Below are 18,621 nucleotides of genomic sequence, written 5' to 3'. Positions count from 1 at the left end.
TCTAATTTTATTCTCTGTTCTTTTCCACCAGAATGGAAGCCGTTTGGCACCAGCAAAGGTTTTCCATTCTATTTGCCCTTGTTTCCCCAGGGCCTAGAATAGAACTTGATACCCAGATGCTCAACATGTGCTTGAAAAAAGACTGAGTGGATGTTTGTATGTATAGTGCTTAGAAGAGGGCCTGGCTCAAGATAATCATGTGACCACACTAGTTATTACTACCACTATTAAGATGCAGAAAGGCATATTGAACTGGTATAGATGGATTAAAATTCTGGATTATTTTTCCATTAAAGTAATTTCCCCCAGTGAACTGGTATATCTTATGAAAATTATTGCAGTTGTGGGAAGGACTTACAAACATTTCTCTTTTACACAGAAAAATCAAAGGAAGTATTCTACTTTTTCCAGGATGTAGGGAAAGATGCAAACTCCCAGGGTTCAATGTCAGTGATTTCTGAGACCAAAGATGGCATCATATCCTGATACACGTAGTACCAGTGATATAGATAGAACTGGTAACATTATGTTGTATCATTATGTTCTATCATTGTGATAAAAAATACCATGACAAAGGCAATCTACAAAAGATAACATTTAACTTGGGGCTGATAATTTCAGAGGGATAGAGTCCATGATGGTGGAGCAAAGGTATGTTGGCTGGAATAGCTGAGAACTTTTATCTTGAACAACAAGACAGAGACAAAGAGAGTGGCAGAGAGAACAACCCTTTGAAACCTCAAAGTCCAACCGCAGCGACACACTTCCTCAAAAAGTCATACCTCCTAATGTTTCTCAAACACTTCCACCAAGTAGAAATCTTATACTCAAACATATGTGGCTATGGGAGCTGTTCTTATTTAAATCACACCAAACTACAGGTACATCAGCAGCAGTGGGTATAATCCCAAATAATCCCAAACGTGAGGCACTCACGGCATTTCCGTTTTCAATCCAGCTGATGGTGGGGACGGGGATACCTATTGCTGTGCAGCGTAGGGTTACAAAGGAACCAAAGGTGACATTGTGGGACTCAGGAGCACGCAGGATTCTTGCAAAAACTGTTAGGAAGACAAAGGACACAGGTGATGACTCTTTATGAAATGGCTAAGCAAGATAAGGCTTTAAAAGCTGCAGTTACACAATGTGCCCCTGAGTGCAATCAACCCTTCAGTGTTGCTATGTTTGGCCTCCATGCTCTTTCGTCTACGATTTTGCATTTCTCACTATCCAAGGCCACGCTGAGCTTAATTCCAACACATAAGTTTGTCTTTGTTGTTTCTCAATCTAGAACATTCATGCTTATGTCTTTATATGATGGGTTCCTTATGTATACAACTCAGGTCTCATTTTAAAGTACATTTCCTTAGACCATGATCATCCAACACATAGTGCAACTCCCAGCCAACTTTGTCATTCTGTTTTATGATCTTTACGCACCTGCTGCTCTCTTCTCTTAGTCAGTTCCTATCTATCTATTCTTCAGCTCCCCCATTAGATTGTCTTAGCCTATTTTGTACATTGCTGGACGAAGTGCCCAGAAGCATTCGTGATCAGAATGAATGCAGGACACCATTTTAGTGAATTTAAAAAATATGATTAATGTTTTATACCCTCAAATCTATCATAGTAGGGAGAACAAATTCAAATATATCGTGCATTTCAGAGAATGAGATGATTTACTGGGGGAAAGGAAAGGGATATTTTAGATTAATATGAGGAGGAGAATGAGTCATTTGCATTCCTTAAGCTTACAAGTCTTCACTAATTAAAAAAATAGTTCTCCAGACTATACAGTTTTACCTTGAATTAAAGATAGAGTTAGAAACTCAGAATGAGCTGGAGAGCACCATTTACAATATCAACTAGAGTCCTGCTCTTCTGTATAAACCAAATCCCCATTAGCTTTATTTATTTCTCAGAGTATCATAGTGATAGTAATAAGCTTGGTCTCAGGTTTTCTGATGTCAAATCCGATGTTCTTTTAAACTATTATGAAATCTTTTTGTTTTCCTATTATATTGTCAACATATTTTATGCTCTCTTCTGCTGTTTCCTAGGGCATAAGCCCAGAGCAATGACAGGGAATTCTAAACCCCAATTAGCACTTTGAAACTTGGTTCTTTTAGTTCACCAAAATCCACAGAGTTTGTGTGTGCAAGGCAAGAAATATGCAGAGCAGTCATAGCAAACGTAGAACTTGTCAGGATTATTTATGATTTTGATAAACTCTTCATGAGGTTACATAATTCAAGGGTATAAAAATATAATCTTTCTTGACAACTGGGTCTTCAATGCAAACTTTTATTAACTTGACTTCCTATATTTTACTATTGTGGACTCTAAGACATGCATTGTTTACAACCTTGTTTGGGGTAATTGCAAAATCTGTGATGATCCATTTTAAATATATAAATGTTGTACCCCAAAGCCAGGAGAACAGAAAAGTAGTAAAAGTGTCACCTTCAAAGATGACAGTAGCTAAAATATAAAAATGTTTAAAAATGTTTTGAATGTTTAATATGGAGTTTAACCTGCCTCTAAAACCAAAATTGAGAGACAGAGGTGAAGTTCAGTTGGTATTGTGATTGCCTAGGCTGTACAAAGCCATGGATTCAATCCCCAGCACCATAGAAACCAGATGCTGTAGTAGCCCATGCCTGTAATTCCAGCATTGGGGAGGTAGAGGAGGCAGGAGGATTTAGAATCCAAAGTCATCCTCAGTTACATGGGAGTTCAAGGCCATCTTGGACTACATGAGAAGCTGTTTTTAAAAACACAATGGAGTACTACACAGCAGAGAAAAATAATGACATCTTGAAATTTACAGGCAAATGGATGGATCTAGAAAACATAATATTGAGTGAGGTAACCCAGTCTCAGAGAGACAATTATCACATGTACTTACTCATAAGTGGTTTTTAAACATAAAGCAAAGAAAACCAGCCTATGAATCACAATCCCAGAAAACCTAGACAACAATAAGAACCCTAAGAGAGAGATACATGGATCTAATCTACATGGGAAGTAGAAAAAGACAAGATCTCCTGAGTAAATTGGGAGCATGGGGACCATGGGAGAGGGTTGAAGGGGAGGGAAGAAACAGGAAGGGGAGTAGAGAAAAATGCACAACTCATCAAAATCAATAAAAAAGAGTATAAATAAAATAAAATTAAATTTTAAAAAAGAAAATAATAATAACAATAATATCCTGGCTTTAGAATGTCCCGGGATATAATTAAGCACGTATCAAAAATCAGTTCAGGAACACAGTAAACAACACCCTGTAGACCATGTCTGTAAAACCCAGAATGCAGGAAACTTAAAAATGGCAAATCATTTAATTGCCTCAACCAATACATAACAGGAGAGAAGCAATCTGTTACAGGCTAAAGGAGGTTTAAGGACCATGTCATCCAAGTGCTCTTTTCGAATTCTTGTTTTCCCAACTTAATCCGAGTTCACAGGCTGTGTGCTTTTGACAGCCAAACCCAGGCTGAGAGGCATCCTCGCGGGGGTCTTCCACGCACTCTTATTGTTTTCTGGTGATGGTAATGAGACCTAGGCCATGCCACACATCTCAGCCCATGTGTGACACGTGACTGAGACAGTGCACGCACGGGCTGACACTACAGTCTTTGAGTTGAGTCACTGTAATCGGTACCACATGGGGCCCCGCCTCTGAGCCTTGGAAACAGTAACATGCTCAAGAGCCTTGGAGCTGGATCCACGATATCATTCCTATTAGAAAAGTGTCCTAATGATTGACCGTGCCCTTGGCTTTGGACGGAGAGGAGAACAATAAAACAAAATGGAGAAATAGGAAATCTAGATTCTTTCTCCTGCTTTGATTTATAGAAGCGTATGTTTTAATTTGGGAACTTTGAATTCTTCTTAGAAATTGACTAGCCAGGGTGAGTTTATTGTGTTCTGATTCACAGCTTTTGTTTTTCCTTGAGCTGCTATTGCATCCCGTGGCTTGTCATTTAGGCTCATCGCAAAACCCTTGATGATCTATATTGCACAACACAGCTAGGCAGAAAGCGAGAAAGTGAATGAATCAGTCAACTGTTCTTTCACAGTTCATTGTGATGTTGCACTTAATTGATTCCCTTCTACTGCCTCATGTCGAACCTTCTAGGGGCTTTGTCTGGGCACACATGCTGGGTACTATTGGCCACACAGGTAGCTCCATGAATATAAAACTGCTAATAAATAGTTGTTCTTTCCAAAAGGGCTTCATCATTAAGTGCAGTGTGTTCAGAGAAGATGGCTGGAGATTACAGTGAAGCTGGTCCCTCCCACACTCTCGGGTTCTCTCCAAGAAGCCAGACTCAGCCCTCCCTTTGCAATATTGACAGACATATTCAACCCTTCCTTTGACTTTTCCTTTACTCCCAAAGGATGTTCTAAACACCATTCATGTCTTTTGGTTTGAATTGAGACGTCTTGTTATTATTCTGTCCTTAATTCTCCCTCACTTCGTTTGGGTTTCCTCACAATACTTAGCACCCCTTGACACCTGTGGGTCCCTTTACTTATCTGTATTTTGATGGCCTCTCCTCCTGAGATGGAAAGATAGCAAGGTCTGACTTTGCTTTGTTCATTACTGCAGGCTGACTTACGTATATGTTGCTCTATATCTATCTCCAGCTGTGCCCCGGAACAGGGTAAGACATCAATATTTATTAAATGATCCAATGAGAGAGCGAGTAACTGAAGGAGTGAGCGAGCGAGGGAGGGAACAAAGGAGTGAGCGAGGGAGTGACTTTTCTGGTGACATCAGGCAAATGAAGTTATCTACAGCATGTGTGTCTCAACCCTGCTGGACTACCATTGTCTTGGCTGTCCTACCTAAAGGAAGGGGAAGAGCTTGCTATGTGGTTGAAAGTTTAACAGGTCAGGACGTCTCTACCCAAACCCTAGGATGTGACATGGGAAAGGCTGGGGAGATGAGAATGAAACAGAAGTTATGTTAGTCTTCTTATTGGAGACTAACCCAGCTCTATCAGCCATGATGCGCATGGGTTTCCACCCATCTGTATTTGTTTCCTGTTCTAAATGTGAAAGGTGAAGGGGGACTGAGAGAAATTCCAACCATTTAACGACCATTGACGACAATCCTAGCAGCTGCAATCAACAGTCAATGTCAGACGAGCTTCATCCCCTGCAGTACTGAACTTGGATATAGTCCGATAACAAATCCCATTGCATTAGTAGAGCATCCACAAACTGAAACGCATTCTAGGCCATCATTCCAAAGCATCATGAGATCTGTTTCTTAGCCAATGAAATGCACATCAAATGTCTTTATTTTGTAATTTATTTGCATGTCAGAAAATACGTTTTGTTATATAAGCAAGTAAACTGATGAATAGAAGTTGGAAAGTATTTAATAATTCGGGGAAACTTTATAACTATTCTGATATGATACCACTTCTCTTGTTAGTGATCATCTTAGTTATCACTGTCTGACACACTATTCTCTCTTTCACACTCATGTTCCCAGGGACAAGGATGGTCTTATTCACCAGGCATGAAAACCAGACAGAGGCAGCGTTTAACCCCCAGGGTTTACTCTTATGAAATTTTTTCACACATTTGGGACTTTATATTTCTTGGGCAGATTTGGGGACCTCTCTGAAGGCTGGAAATCTGACATCAAAAATTGCACTTAAGGCGCCAGCAATGTCAAATTGTTTATGGCGAGCACAGCTATAGTCCTCTGTCCCCACCCAGAGCACCTGCCACCACCATTTTTCAAATTCCTTCCAGATTCATAATCAGCTCTGTGGTTATCATTTTAAAGGGTGGTATGTCGTCAAGGGGTCAGGCGATCATACAGTCTGAAATTATTCTTGTAATGCCATGGAAAATTCAGGGACGAGGAGCCCAAGTCGAGAAACGACAGCTGCTCTCGTGGTTAGAGTGTAGCCCCCTCCTTGGGGAGAGGGCAGATCAAGAGCTTGTCCCAAGTTTGGGCTGTTTCTGAGTGTTATTTCAAAGGATACAATGAGAGCTCGTGGATTTTATTTTCCTCTCCTCTTTCCCTTCTGAATTATTTCCTACCCTTCCTTGAAGAGGGTTTTGTTTGTTTGTTTGCTTGCTTGTTTTGTCTTAAGGTTTCAAATAATCCATGGATGGCAGGAGTAAAGGGAACAGAGAGACTGAAAACTGACCCATTGCACCATTTTGGAACGCTTTTACTTGATTTGTGTTGCAAACAAGCTAGTATCTAGAAAGAGGAAAACATTCCAAATACGGATTGGGCATCTCTTACAGTTTCAATTTTTAAAAATATCTACATGTTCACGTGATTGAACACTTTGTCTGCGACTGCTAATGCTGCTTTGGGAGGTTTGGGATTCTTCTCTTTTGAAGATGTATCTTTTTATTTTAATTATGCATGCACACGTAGGCATGTGGATAGTATGTGCACCTATGAGTGCAGGTGACTGAGGAGTCCAGAAAAAAATGTCAGGACCCTGGAGCTGGAGCTAGAGGCAGCTGTGAGCCTCTCAATAGGATTGAAACTTGGGTCCTCTGTAAACGCAGTACACTCTCTTAACCACTGAGCCATCTCTCTGTCCCAGGGTCTGGATTCTTTTGGACATGTAGCACAAATGGGTCACTGTGGGGCAGACCTTGAAGACTGTATGCATTTTGTGGTACTGGTCCAAGCTCTCTGCTTCCTGATCCGCTGTGATGCCAGAGGCTGTCATCTCTCACACTCTGCGGCTACAGACGGAGTGCAGCAGCCGAGATGCCTTTCCTGCCAAGATTTGCATCCCCTGGATCTCAAAGCAAACGAAACCTGTCCTTCTGATGGCTGCTTCTGTCATTTATCTTGTTGTGGCAATGAGACCAGTAACTAATACAGTGTCCCTAATCTGAAATTCTAAAATCCAAAACTTTTGGAGGGCCAACAGGACTCTCAACGAGTTTCCATTTTGAAAGCACGCTAGTTCAACTTCAGACCTCCGTATTCAGGATGCCTCACTGCCCTAGGCTGAGCTAACATTCCAGAATCTGAAAAACTCTGAAACCTGAAACACTTTTGACCCCAAGAACCTGAGGCAAAGGGTCCCTAATCTGTTATATTTGTGTCTATAAAATGAGGGCACATCATTTCAAATAATAGCAGTTTAAGAAAGAGTCCTAGAACCAAGCTGTGTGACCTGGGACTTGTGGTTTTTATACTCAGATTATCCAAGTTTGGGGGACAGAGTATTTTTCATGATGGGAGACTTGCTGTATTTGAGGGTTTTCCAAGACAAACTTCATTTCCAGCTGCTTTTTCTCCCTGAATATATTTAATGAAATATACATTTCCACATAACTAAAATGAAACTATTTCTATTTACCTAGGTAGAATGCATTAAACGCCTCATCAAATTGAAATGTCGATAACCAAACACTTATGTCTCCATCTTGAAGTTTTAACAGTTCTCCAAAATTTTAACACATGCCCCCCCCCAAAGAAATTTCTGATCTGGCCTGTGTGGGTTAATTCTCTTGTCTGTTATTTTCATTTAACTTCGTGTTGTAATTTTAGAATGTGGAATTCACAATTCCAACACATCTCTGGATTCGATGCTCTCCTAAGAAACGCAATTGATCAATAACCCAAGTCTAGAGGGAAGAAGCCCTGCAGGTGCCTCTTTAAGGCTATGGCTTTATTCCCACAGGTCAGCTGTCATTTCTCGACAGAATAATAGCACTTAAGGTCAGGAAAACAAGCAACTGAATATATTGCTCATGTAAAAAGAAGCAGCAAGGCAGAAGGAAGGAGGAAATACCTTTAGCGTCCTGCTCGGGCTCACTGTCTTCTGTTAATAGGAAGAGGACAAAACAGACACACACACAACAAACACAAACAGAACAATGCATCATGAGAAGGGAGCTCTTAGATCGCAGTGCATCAACTGTGCACGGTTCATTAGCATCTACTTGTTTCTTATTTCAATAAGAAGCAAATGCCATGAAGGGAAAGTAGGGAAAGTGCTGACCTTTTCTTTTCTTGCAAGCAAGCTATCCCATGGCATAAGATTCCAAATTACTACTGGTAGTCAGGCAGTATTATACAGAAACTAAACTACAGCATACCCAAAGACGTAGCTCACTCATGCATTTTTGTTTGAATGTAGACCAGGACAATCCCCCCTTTCTTTCAAGGCAACAGAGTCCCTTCTATTCTAGTGAATTCTGCTCCTCTGTTGGCTTGGCTTCTCGTCTTACCAGGCCCTGCTGTGAAGTCAGTGGTGTGGACTGTGGGATCTCAGCTATCATTTCTATGGCAATAGACTCGTGTTGTGGTAAACAGGGGATTAGGGGGTTTCTGCAGAACCAAAGCCTACCACCAGCAAAGAGCTGCAGCTCATTTAACCCCCAGAGGCAGCTCAGGGAGTAGAGCAGAACAAAGCATCCTGGGAACAGAACAGCCAAGGTTGCTCTGAGAGAAAATGCAAAAAAAAAAAACAAAAACAAAAAAACAAAATCAAAACAAAACAAAAAACAAAACAAAATAAAACAAAAACAACAAAAAAAACCCCTCTAAACTGGATAGGAATTGAGATTTTTGTATACTTTTAGAAACTGTAGTCAAGGGAAAATAAAAAAATAAATTAGTTGTTCTAAACTGTTTACTATGACCATATCGCAGGCAAACATCCACACAGAACCGTAATTTCCTTTCCCAAAGACTTACTTGTTTAAATCTATTTAGACCTTTTTGGAATTAACTAAAGATAAGCCAGTTGCCGTGTGCGTGTATATGGACAAAACAGTGATGTTGTTGGTGAGCACTGCTTCTGACGAGAATAGCCCTGTATTGTCCTTCATAGGAGATAGATATTCCCACACACGGCAGACACGCTCACTGAGCTCCTGCCCACATCTCTGCGATTGAACATTACTGATGTGACTGGGGATATTTTACATATTAAAAAAACCCTAAGACTCAGGGATCTACTGGCACGGCAGTACCAGAAATTTAACATCCGTATGCAGACTCGGACATGGAGCCAGTCCTCTCTAGCCTGGTGTCATCAGGGCAGCTCCATTTCACACTTCACACCCAGTTCCCTTAAAGGGAAATGAGTGTAAGACCAATTCGATTTGACTCTGTCTGAACTCCCCTGCCTTCACCAAGGAAGTCAGTGGCATTTCGTTTTATTTTCTGACTTTAAGAGTCCAGGCTAGAGGCCACTTACAATTTTTATAAATGGATGCCAATTACATTAAAGAACTTTTAGAAGTGGTCTGTCAAATGAACCTTGAATCTGGATGAAGAGATTGGGTTTTTAGGGCATTCCGAAAAGCACCAGGTAGAGCACAGAATAAGAATTCGTTTCTTTTGTACTGGACGCTTGGAAACTAGAGTCTCTGTTTTGCTTTTGTTGCATTATTGTTTGGTTTGGGGACAAGGTCTCACTGTGTGTCCTAGCCTATGCTTGAAGTCCCTGTCTACCCTTCCTGAGGGCTGGGACCTTAGCTGTGTTCCACCATGGCTAGGAAGGGTCCCTGCTTATATCACAGACATTACCAGAAGAGCTAAGCAGAGGTCCATCTTTAGGTCACATTAAGTCCGACAAATTGTGAAAGGATGTCCCCACCAGCACACACTGCAGCTAAAAAAAACCAGCCAAAGAGATGCAGCAGTTTCTGAGACTTGCTGTTTTCCAAAGAGCAATCCGAAAGGTTGGCCTGGGAGTTTCACTGTCCTACTTAGCCTATGAAAACTCCTTTCTATGCATAGATGCAAATATCCACAAATGTCCTATGTGCTTTGGCATTAAATCATACACATATAAATACATGCATACACAAATGAGGTTATCTTAGAGAAAAGTATGAAGGGCTAATCTATGAGAACCTTTTGAAAATTGTACATATTTGGTGGGTCAGCTTACTGGCCATTACAAGGTCAAATTGAAGTCCTTAATTCTCCATGTGACCCAAATGTCTATTATAATTCCTTGTGACTTCTGAACTTGTTTTCTGCCAAGTTTGAAGATCCCATGTCATGATCTTCTTTTCAATTTAATTGTTAAATGTTCATCTAATTGCTTTACATGATATGCTCCGTCTTGTCTTCCAAATAGATTTTTAATCTGGGGAAGGCATAATGTTAGAATGATGGTCAGCAACAAACTTCTGTTGCTATTTTTTCTTCTTTGAAGTACAGAACTGTTTAAATTAAATAAAAATTTAAAAAGTTCTTCATCATTTCTGTAAGGGATATATTGCCTTCTGCTTTCTTAGACCATAGGAGGGCAGTTAGGATGGACAAGCAGACCCTGTCTTGACTGAATGCCCTACTCACTTTGCTTCAACAACCAAGTTCACTATCAGTCAACTGCTTTCCTCAATATGTTCATTTTTAGGGAACTCAGGATCATTTTAGCAAGCTATTTTGACCAACTCTTTTAAAAGAAAAGAGGAAAGAAATAGACTCTAAACCAGTCTCTTTATATTTCCTACCCATAAGACCTGTTTCCCATGTCCACTCACTGGGTGAGAACTGAAAAAGATTCCAACGAATATTTTCATGTTTCCAGATGAAACAGTCACACTTTCTCAATCTGACTGCTAATTTCTTTTAACTTCCTTAGCTCTTATTATCTTTAGCTCCTCGGAATACACTAACATCTATGATGAGTCTAATAACTCTGAAGAAAAGAAGCATTCTGCATGCTTTATTTCCATGCATATAAATCTGCATGTGTTCGTTTGTAGCCATATGATATAGTCAGCCAACTGATTCCACTGAAAATATCAAATATCTACCACTCAATTTTATTTTTTCTTATTAAAGTCTCTCTCCACAATTTCTTCACTTGTGAGATTATTCACCTTGTCATCAGATGAGGAGATAATTGAAATGACTATCTAAAGTTATGCAGGAAGAAGGAAAGTGAAGATCCTCTGAGAAGATAAAAGGGGTGAGTTTAGTAAAAATCACACAAGGTCGTGTAGCCCCTGTAGGGTGAATGAAGAAGTAGAAGAATGTGGACGGCCTGAAGTCTTCTGGCCATGAGAGGCAGAAGAGCGAAGAAAATAAAAAGAATTCAACCAATGAAGTTGGGGTCTTAGAGAGTTGAAGACATACATTCTCTTTTCCTAATTTGATGGCACTGAGATCTTCTGTTTCTGTAAAGGCATTATCATGAGAAAAGGGGGAAATAAGTTCAGCAGAAGAAAGGGTTGGGATAAAAAGGAGGCAGACAAAAGAAATGGCAAAATTAATATAATACACGGTAAAGATAAATAGAATCCTGGGGGTCAGGCAAAAGGATTACAAATTTAATGTCAGGCTGAGCTATCTAAAAAAGGCCTCAAAATTAATTAATTGGTTAATTAACTAGATATAACAAATATTAGAAATAAGTTTTTCAAATAAAGTATAAGTGACTAAACTTCTCTACTGAAAACAACCAATTCTCTTGGACTGGATTATTTTCACAAACCAAGCTATCTTCTGCTTACTTCATAACAGGAAGATTAGAAACGAAGCAATCAAAAACTACAAAGCAATGGGAAAATCTCAAATCAAAATGTGTCAACCAAATTAATATCAGATATAAATATAACAATTTACAATAACAAATAATCATAGGGAGAAAGAGCAACATTGCCCAAAGGTTGAAAACACCGCTTATAAAGGGGATTTAGAAGAATAATGTACATCCACTCAATAAAATAATAATTTCAAAACATGTAAAGCTCAAACTGGTGGAGTTAGGAGAGACCACTATCAAATGATGCTAACGGAAGTCTGTTAAGAGTTAGCCCTCCAAGGGCTAAAGGACCTATCTTAGATGGCAAGGTCAATCTTTAGAAGGGAAAGTCACAATTTTTTTTTAAAAAAATGTAAATGAAGGAAAAAAGAAACCTGTGTCTTCTACTCTTGTCCAAGTGCAATTTACTTTTCTACCACAGTATAAATTTATGGCCCATAAAACTAAAATAGAAAGATTATAAATGCTACAAAGCAGCTTCTCAAAATAGCAGGTTGCAAAGTCAAGTTCCCCTGATCTCTATGCACCTTCCAAACAGAGCTTTGGGCCATTCTGTTACATGGTGAGGCTTCACGTGGTCATTGTATTGAAGATGAAGATCAAAGAAAACTTCTAAAGTACTTATCCAGGAGAAATAAAAATTATCCCACTCATGTAAAACACTGGGATTTTTTATCTGCCTTTTTAAAATATCCTCTCCTTTGAAGATTGTCTTTTCAGTGCTGCTTCTTACATGTTTGTAGTTTGCTCTTCAGTTAGTGCCTTAGGGAAGGAATCCTGACTCTGGTACCACAGCTCCACCCAACTCCAGAGACTTTGCTAAGGACAAACTCAGAAACCGGGAAACCACACTCCTCACTAAAATAGTCTTCTTGCATTTATATATGATACCCTGGAAACCACCCCAGTGGTGGATCTGAATTTTAATCTTAATTTTACCGCTCGCTGGTTTCTTTGATCTGGTTCTTGCTAGACTTTACAAATTTCAGGGTTTTTTTTTTTCATCCAGAATAAGAAAATGGAGTAACTGACTCTCAACTCAGAATTGTGAAAATTAAAAGAGTCATGAAAAGATGGGCAATACTTGTGGGCTGATGAGGAAGCTTGAGGGAGGGAGTGGGGATATGTATGACCAAGAAACATTGAACACATGTGCAAATTTTCCAAAACTATTCTTAAAGATATAAAATAGGGATCGGAACTTAATGGGAGGAAGGGGGAGTGTGTGGAGGTCGGAGAGGGATGAAAGAGAGTGCTGGAATGAGTGAGGTGACCAAAACAGAGTATAAGCATGACAAATTTGTAAAAGAATAAATTAATAAAATATTGAATTTTAAAGATTAAAATTTCGGCCAGGTGGTGGTGGTGCATGCCTTTAATCCCAGCACTCAGGAGGCAGAGGCAGAGGCAGGCAGATCTCTGTGAGTGTGAGTTCAAGGCCAGCCTGGTCTACAAGAGCTAGTTCCAGGAAAGGCTCCAAAGCTACAGAGGAACCCTGTCTTGAAAAAAAAACAAAACGAAAAAAAAAAACGATAAAAATTTCACAGAAATTTTAATAATAATAATTCAATAAGAATAATAAATAATAATAAAGCACTGATGGAAGATACAGCTGCAAAGTATGGGAGGCAAAGTTTGAAGCAAAATTTATATCTATCTACCATCTATCTTATTTACCTATCATCTATCTATCTGTCTTTCTATCTTCTATTTGCTTATTTATCTATCTATTGTTATCTATTTATATCTATCATCTATTTATTATTAACTGCCTGTCTATCATCAATCATCTGTCTATCTATCATCTATCTATCTATCTATCTATCTATCTATCTATCTATCTATCTATCTGTCTACTCTTCTGACACATGAAAGCTGTTCTGTCCCAACTTCATTTCTAAACTAAGCTATCTAAGAGAGGAACTACTCTGTGGAAAGACAAATTCATTCTATAGACATTGATGCTGAACCATGAATGTTAATCTCCATAGGGTGTTTGAATCTCTTCTAGAATTGTGCTTTCTAAGAATCATTGAAAAGGAGATGTCTTTTGGTAGACAAATGCTGTCAACAGCCCAAGGGATCTTCTTACTAGCTTTTTATTTATTTTTTGTTAATTGAACAAAAGGGGGTTGAACTCTGTTTCTCAACAGATTCTGCTCTTGTTTTTCAATTATTAAAAGAAAATCTGGAAAGAATAGCAAATCTTAAAAAAAAAACTGTATTCTCTTTTTGACTCTTGGGAGTAAAGAAAAGAAAGAAAAACCTGGTATTACTTTCTGTCTCTTTTGAAGCAGGGCAGGAGCATGCATAAGGCCGTCCCCACTGTGACTCCATCCCTGGAGAAAGTGGAACCAAAGCACTGACCTCACTATGACTCTCTACACCGAGTCCCCAGAGGAAGAGCTACCCACTTCATGAGAACAAATCTGCTGTAGCTGACATCGAAGACATTTCTGTGGCCCTTATGATAATAACATTTTCCTAGCTCATAAGTAAGGATTGGTGATGAATAAGCATGAGAAAGAGATATTTGCCGAGTTGAGTCCAGCAGAGCCTAATGAAGTTCACTTGTTTTTTGCTCAGGTTTATCTGTAGATAGTACATTGATGAAAAGGATTTTCCTTTCAACAAGTTGGTCCTGAAAATATCTCACTTTAACCATTGGCTAATAAAGACTTGGGTTTCAGCTGCAATATACTTTTTAAAAGAAAAATCACCCTCAGCTTTGGTGAGAAGAGATGCTGAACTGGCCAATTACAGGAAATCCTTCACAGGCTGCCATTCTAAAACTTCTGCAACTGAAATAATTTTCTATTTACAAAAGCTTTGCATACATAGACAATTCCATGTGTCATTCACCCAACTTTTCCTAACCTTGTACAGCTGTGGCAGGCATAAACAAAAGTTTAGGTCAACCATCAAGTTTTCTTGTTCAGAAAATCAATTACTTTCTTTTATTTTTCAACCAGAACTTTTAGCTGGGAAAAGAAATAGGAGCCTGGCAGCCTTAACCTCCTTGGTCTGAAATACCACCATAGTGCTCTGGCTTACTAAAGGGATTGGACTGGTAATATCTGTGACTTTTTAGGTGGGATTCCGAGTGTCCAGTAGGGCTGCCTGCCTCCAAACTGTAAATTACCACACTTACGTCATCATTTAGAAAATATGTTTGATGCGGAATGGAATCAAAAAGAATCTCAGTGAGAGCCTGATTCGAGTCACAGGGTATAGTGTCTCCTGTGGTACCACTAATAGATGCTGCCCCAATCTCTCCCTTCTTACTATTCTCTGAGTATGGTTCAGAGTCAGGATCCCTGTGTGCATGATAGATCTACATTCCCCACCTTGTCCATCTTCTTTTCCTCTCTCATTGAGGTGTGAGCCACACAACAAATGGCCCTTCATCATTCAAAGATCCACCGGGTCCCACCTTTCTGAATCTCTTAAGTTCCCATGACTATCACTCCCTTTGGAAAGATTCCAGACAGGAAGCCATGTGGTACAGGTTAGAGCTTGCTTATGACCTCTGTGCTAGGAAGTCCACCAGTCTGTGATGCCATTAGGAAGTGATGAAACTTTCAGGAGGCAGAAGTTGACAGAAAGAATAGATCACTGGGACACACCCTTGAAAAAGATGTGGCGCCCAGTCTTGGCTTTCAGGCCCCTATTACACACTCCCTACATGATGTATTGTGCTGCCCTAGACTCAAGGCACAAGGCTAAGAGACCATTGACAAAAATCCTCTGAAACTCCTAGTCAAAACAAGCCTCTCCTTTTAAGCTGGTCACCTTGATCATTTTGTCACAACAACAAAAACTGACTGATACACATCTTTTTTTTTAAATATATTTCTAAGCTATCTCATTACATCAAACATAGTAAGCACTAAACAAATATAATTATTTAAAATTATGACATTTATGTATTACTACTTGTGGGTAAGCTATTGATACAAGTAAGTGATTAAAAAAAATCAATATTCCCACCAAGACTTTGGGGACAAATATCTGTTTTTATAGGGAACGAAAAATGATACAAGTTTGAGAAACACAAATTGTTTCTGAATTGGTATTTTATATATATTTCTTTTTCCAAAAAGGTTGTCCCCACATAGCTCCTTTCTGCTGTGCTATTAAAGACCCATTCCTATTTCAGACACCTCCTTCAATGAGCCTTCCAACACCACTCGTCAGAGTGGCGCCAAAGCAAGGTTATCATCTCTAACAGGCAGCAGGCATGCAGGTGCAAGGCAATGCTGATTGAGGATGGATTTATGTCCTTTGGAGCCCAGATGAGCAGTCAGGAATGTTGACATTCTGTTTATGAAACATGAAAAACATAGCCAGAAGCTTTCTCTGGATAGAAGTCATCCAGCCTTATAACAATGCTCACAGCAGACAAAAATTCTGAGCACCACTAGAATTTATGAAGAAGCTGCAGCGCTCTGTGCTCTGTTCCTCTGAAGAACTCTGCTCTCAGGATCTCCCTCCCTTTTCTACACACGAAGAAATAGACTTTCAAAGGCCAGATAAGTTATTCAAACTTTTGTAACTAATAAGTAGAATCAGGATTAACACCCAGGTCCAACCAATTAGTATGCGATCCCACCAGAGGACTAATCTACACTACTTCTATATACAAGAAGAAGGAGTCACAAATGGGTAGTGGAAGATGTACTAGAAAAACAGGACCTCCTCATTCTATTGCAAACCTTGGTGCCAAGTTTCACTCTCTACAAATTAACTTATTTATTTGAACTTATTTTGTAAGGCTACCATTCCAGTTGTAAAGATTACAATTTTAACAGATTCAAACTTAATAAAGATGGTCTCCATTTTAGATAAAAATCTCTGTTGCCATTGATGGATTTCACTGTTTCTGCCTCAAAGAGGAAGTTGGTACATAAAATAAAGGGCTATCATTTTAATACACAGAAATACACATACACAGCCTAGGAATTTTCACTTTCTGTGTATCAAAATGATAGCTCTCAATAAAACTTCCTCCAAATAAAGACCATTAGTTTCTGTTTAAAATTAATTTTCATTGTAAATAATTAATAAATAAAAAGCATTGCACAAACCATTTGCTTGTTTTCAAGCCTATTTTCTTCAGATTATATTCAAAGGGTCTAACCATCCCTCTGACTTACATGGTTATTTTTTCAGTATCATAATTATTAATGTGCCTTCTATTTCTTGGAGTCTTTAGTGACACATCTACAGGACAATTATAGCATTCTTCACCTAAAGTCTTACAAAACTCTAGGATGCCACACATATGTCCAGATCGGAAGGGCAGACTCTTCTTGAAGCATGCACCTATCAAATCATGCAGATTTAGTTTGGCCAAAGATATCCCTAGGAATATCATAGGCTGATCGCTTTTTCTTTTGTTTGATTTTAAAATGCAGAATATACTCGTGAAAGCAAAAGCAAGCCTGTTAGTGGCACCAAGCAAGAAGAGCTGATGTCGGGAACAGGACCACTGCACATCTATTAAAACTGCAACCACTGAGACACAGCACACGTGGCGTTAAATACCTCTCTCTGTGGCATTTGTCATATTAAGAGCTGTAGCATAAACAAAGGAAAAAGCAGGTCAAATGTGGTATAAACATTACACAATTGCTTCCACTCTCGTAGATGCAACAATATAATCTGATCTCCAACAGAGGAGGCGGGTTGAAGTCTAAGACTGTGAAAACAGTGCTATTATACTTATTTATTTATTATTATGTTTATTTATTAAAATAAACTTCAGAAACAAGTGATTGGAGTGTTGGTAGATAAGTAGATTGATGACATAGATAGATGATGGGTGGATGGATGGATGGGTGGGTGGGTGGATGGATGGATGGATGGATGGTAAATGGATGGGTGGGTGGGTGGATGATAGGTAGGTAGGTAGGTAGATAGATAGACAGACAAGCAGACATCTTTTTTTATTTAGTTTAGGAGGATCTACTTTATTGTTTGCAAGAACTCTCGAGAAGGCAAGTTTCTAAATAGACTCAGCCAGCTGCAAGCAAAGCCTTCCAGACTGCAAGAAAACTGTTGATGGCCCTTGGGTGTCTAGACTAGCAACAGACACTCATGTCCTGGAGCCACTTAAAATTTCCACACTGCTCGCTTTCCCTCCCTGCTGCCAACATTCCTATTCATGTTGAGATAAGATGCTGCTTTTCAAAGCCTCATGGAAACAGGAGATGCTAAACATTAGAAAAGCATACAGCAGCCCTCTACACAGAAGGATTCAGTACGCATTCTTGCCCACTTCCAGCCCCCTTCTGGCTTTCATTTGCCTCTTTTGTATAACTATTCAGTCACTTCACACCACGAGATCTCCAGGAGTTCTCAGGCAGCCCCAGCTTCCTTTCAGTCCAATCTTTATTTCTCCATGGCATAAAATGCCAGAAGCGAGCCAAGTCGTAACTGATAACGCAGTCACCAGGGATCCTGGCACATTACAGCATCCATCTATTTTAATTTGGGTCTTGAGACCTCGCCACTCATTTAGTATTTCTTCATTAAACAGGACTCATATGGATGTGATATCTACATGATGTAATAAGATCTATACTCAGTGCCAGATAAGTAAATCCTGCAATTCATGGTTAGGTCAAGAGCACAAGGAAAGGAAAACAAAAACAAAACAAAAAATAAAATAAAATAAAAAGCTTGCATTGTAGTATTTGTTCCCAATTATGAAAAGGCTTATAGCAAAGAACCATATGAACATAAAAAGCAAGACAAAAAAATCCATCATCATACTAAAAATGGTTCATTTCTGTAGGATTAATTACTATTGATTAAATTTATTTTTAAAGAGGTTTGTGTCACTGGTTAAGAACAGGGGCAAAGGGGCAGAAGAGATGGCTCAGGGGTGAAGAGCACTTGGTACTCTTGCAGAGGACCAGGGTTCAGTTCCTAGCACCCAGGACAAGTAGCTCTCAATTGATTTTAACTCCAACTCTAGGGGATCTGACACCCTCTTCTCAACTCTATTGTTACCTGCAAGCCTGGGGTGTATACATATATACATAGGCACATGTTCTCTCTCTCTCTCTCTCTCTCTCTCTCTCTCTCTCTCTCTCTC

At 39.3% G+C, this 18,621-nt stretch overlaps 1 protein-coding gene across 1 annotated transcript in view; it reads right to left on the bottom strand.

Moving 5' to 3' along the window:
* Musk (muscle associated receptor tyrosine kinase) overlaps positions 1-18,621 on the bottom strand; it is a 70,707-nt gene that overhangs the window by 32,053 nt on the left and 20,033 nt on the right. The window contains exons 6-7 of the mRNA XM_041657371.1: positions 7,800-7,829; positions 937-1,061 (exon numbers count right to left, since the gene is read on the bottom strand). Coding sequence (XP_041513305.1) covers positions 937-1,061; positions 7,800-7,829 — 155 coding nt within the window. The remainder of the gene's footprint in view (positions 1-936; positions 1,062-7,799; positions 7,830-18,621) is intronic.

This window comes from Microtus oregoni, unplaced genomic scaffold, assembly GCF_018167655.1.
Source record: "Microtus oregoni isolate MIOR12 unplaced genomic scaffold, Mior012 000008F_ref0000371, whole genome shotgun sequence".
Lineage (NCBI taxonomy): Eukaryota > Metazoa > Chordata > Mammalia > Rodentia > Cricetidae > Microtus > Microtus oregoni.
This window is presented reverse-complemented; position numbering and strand designations above follow the sequence as displayed.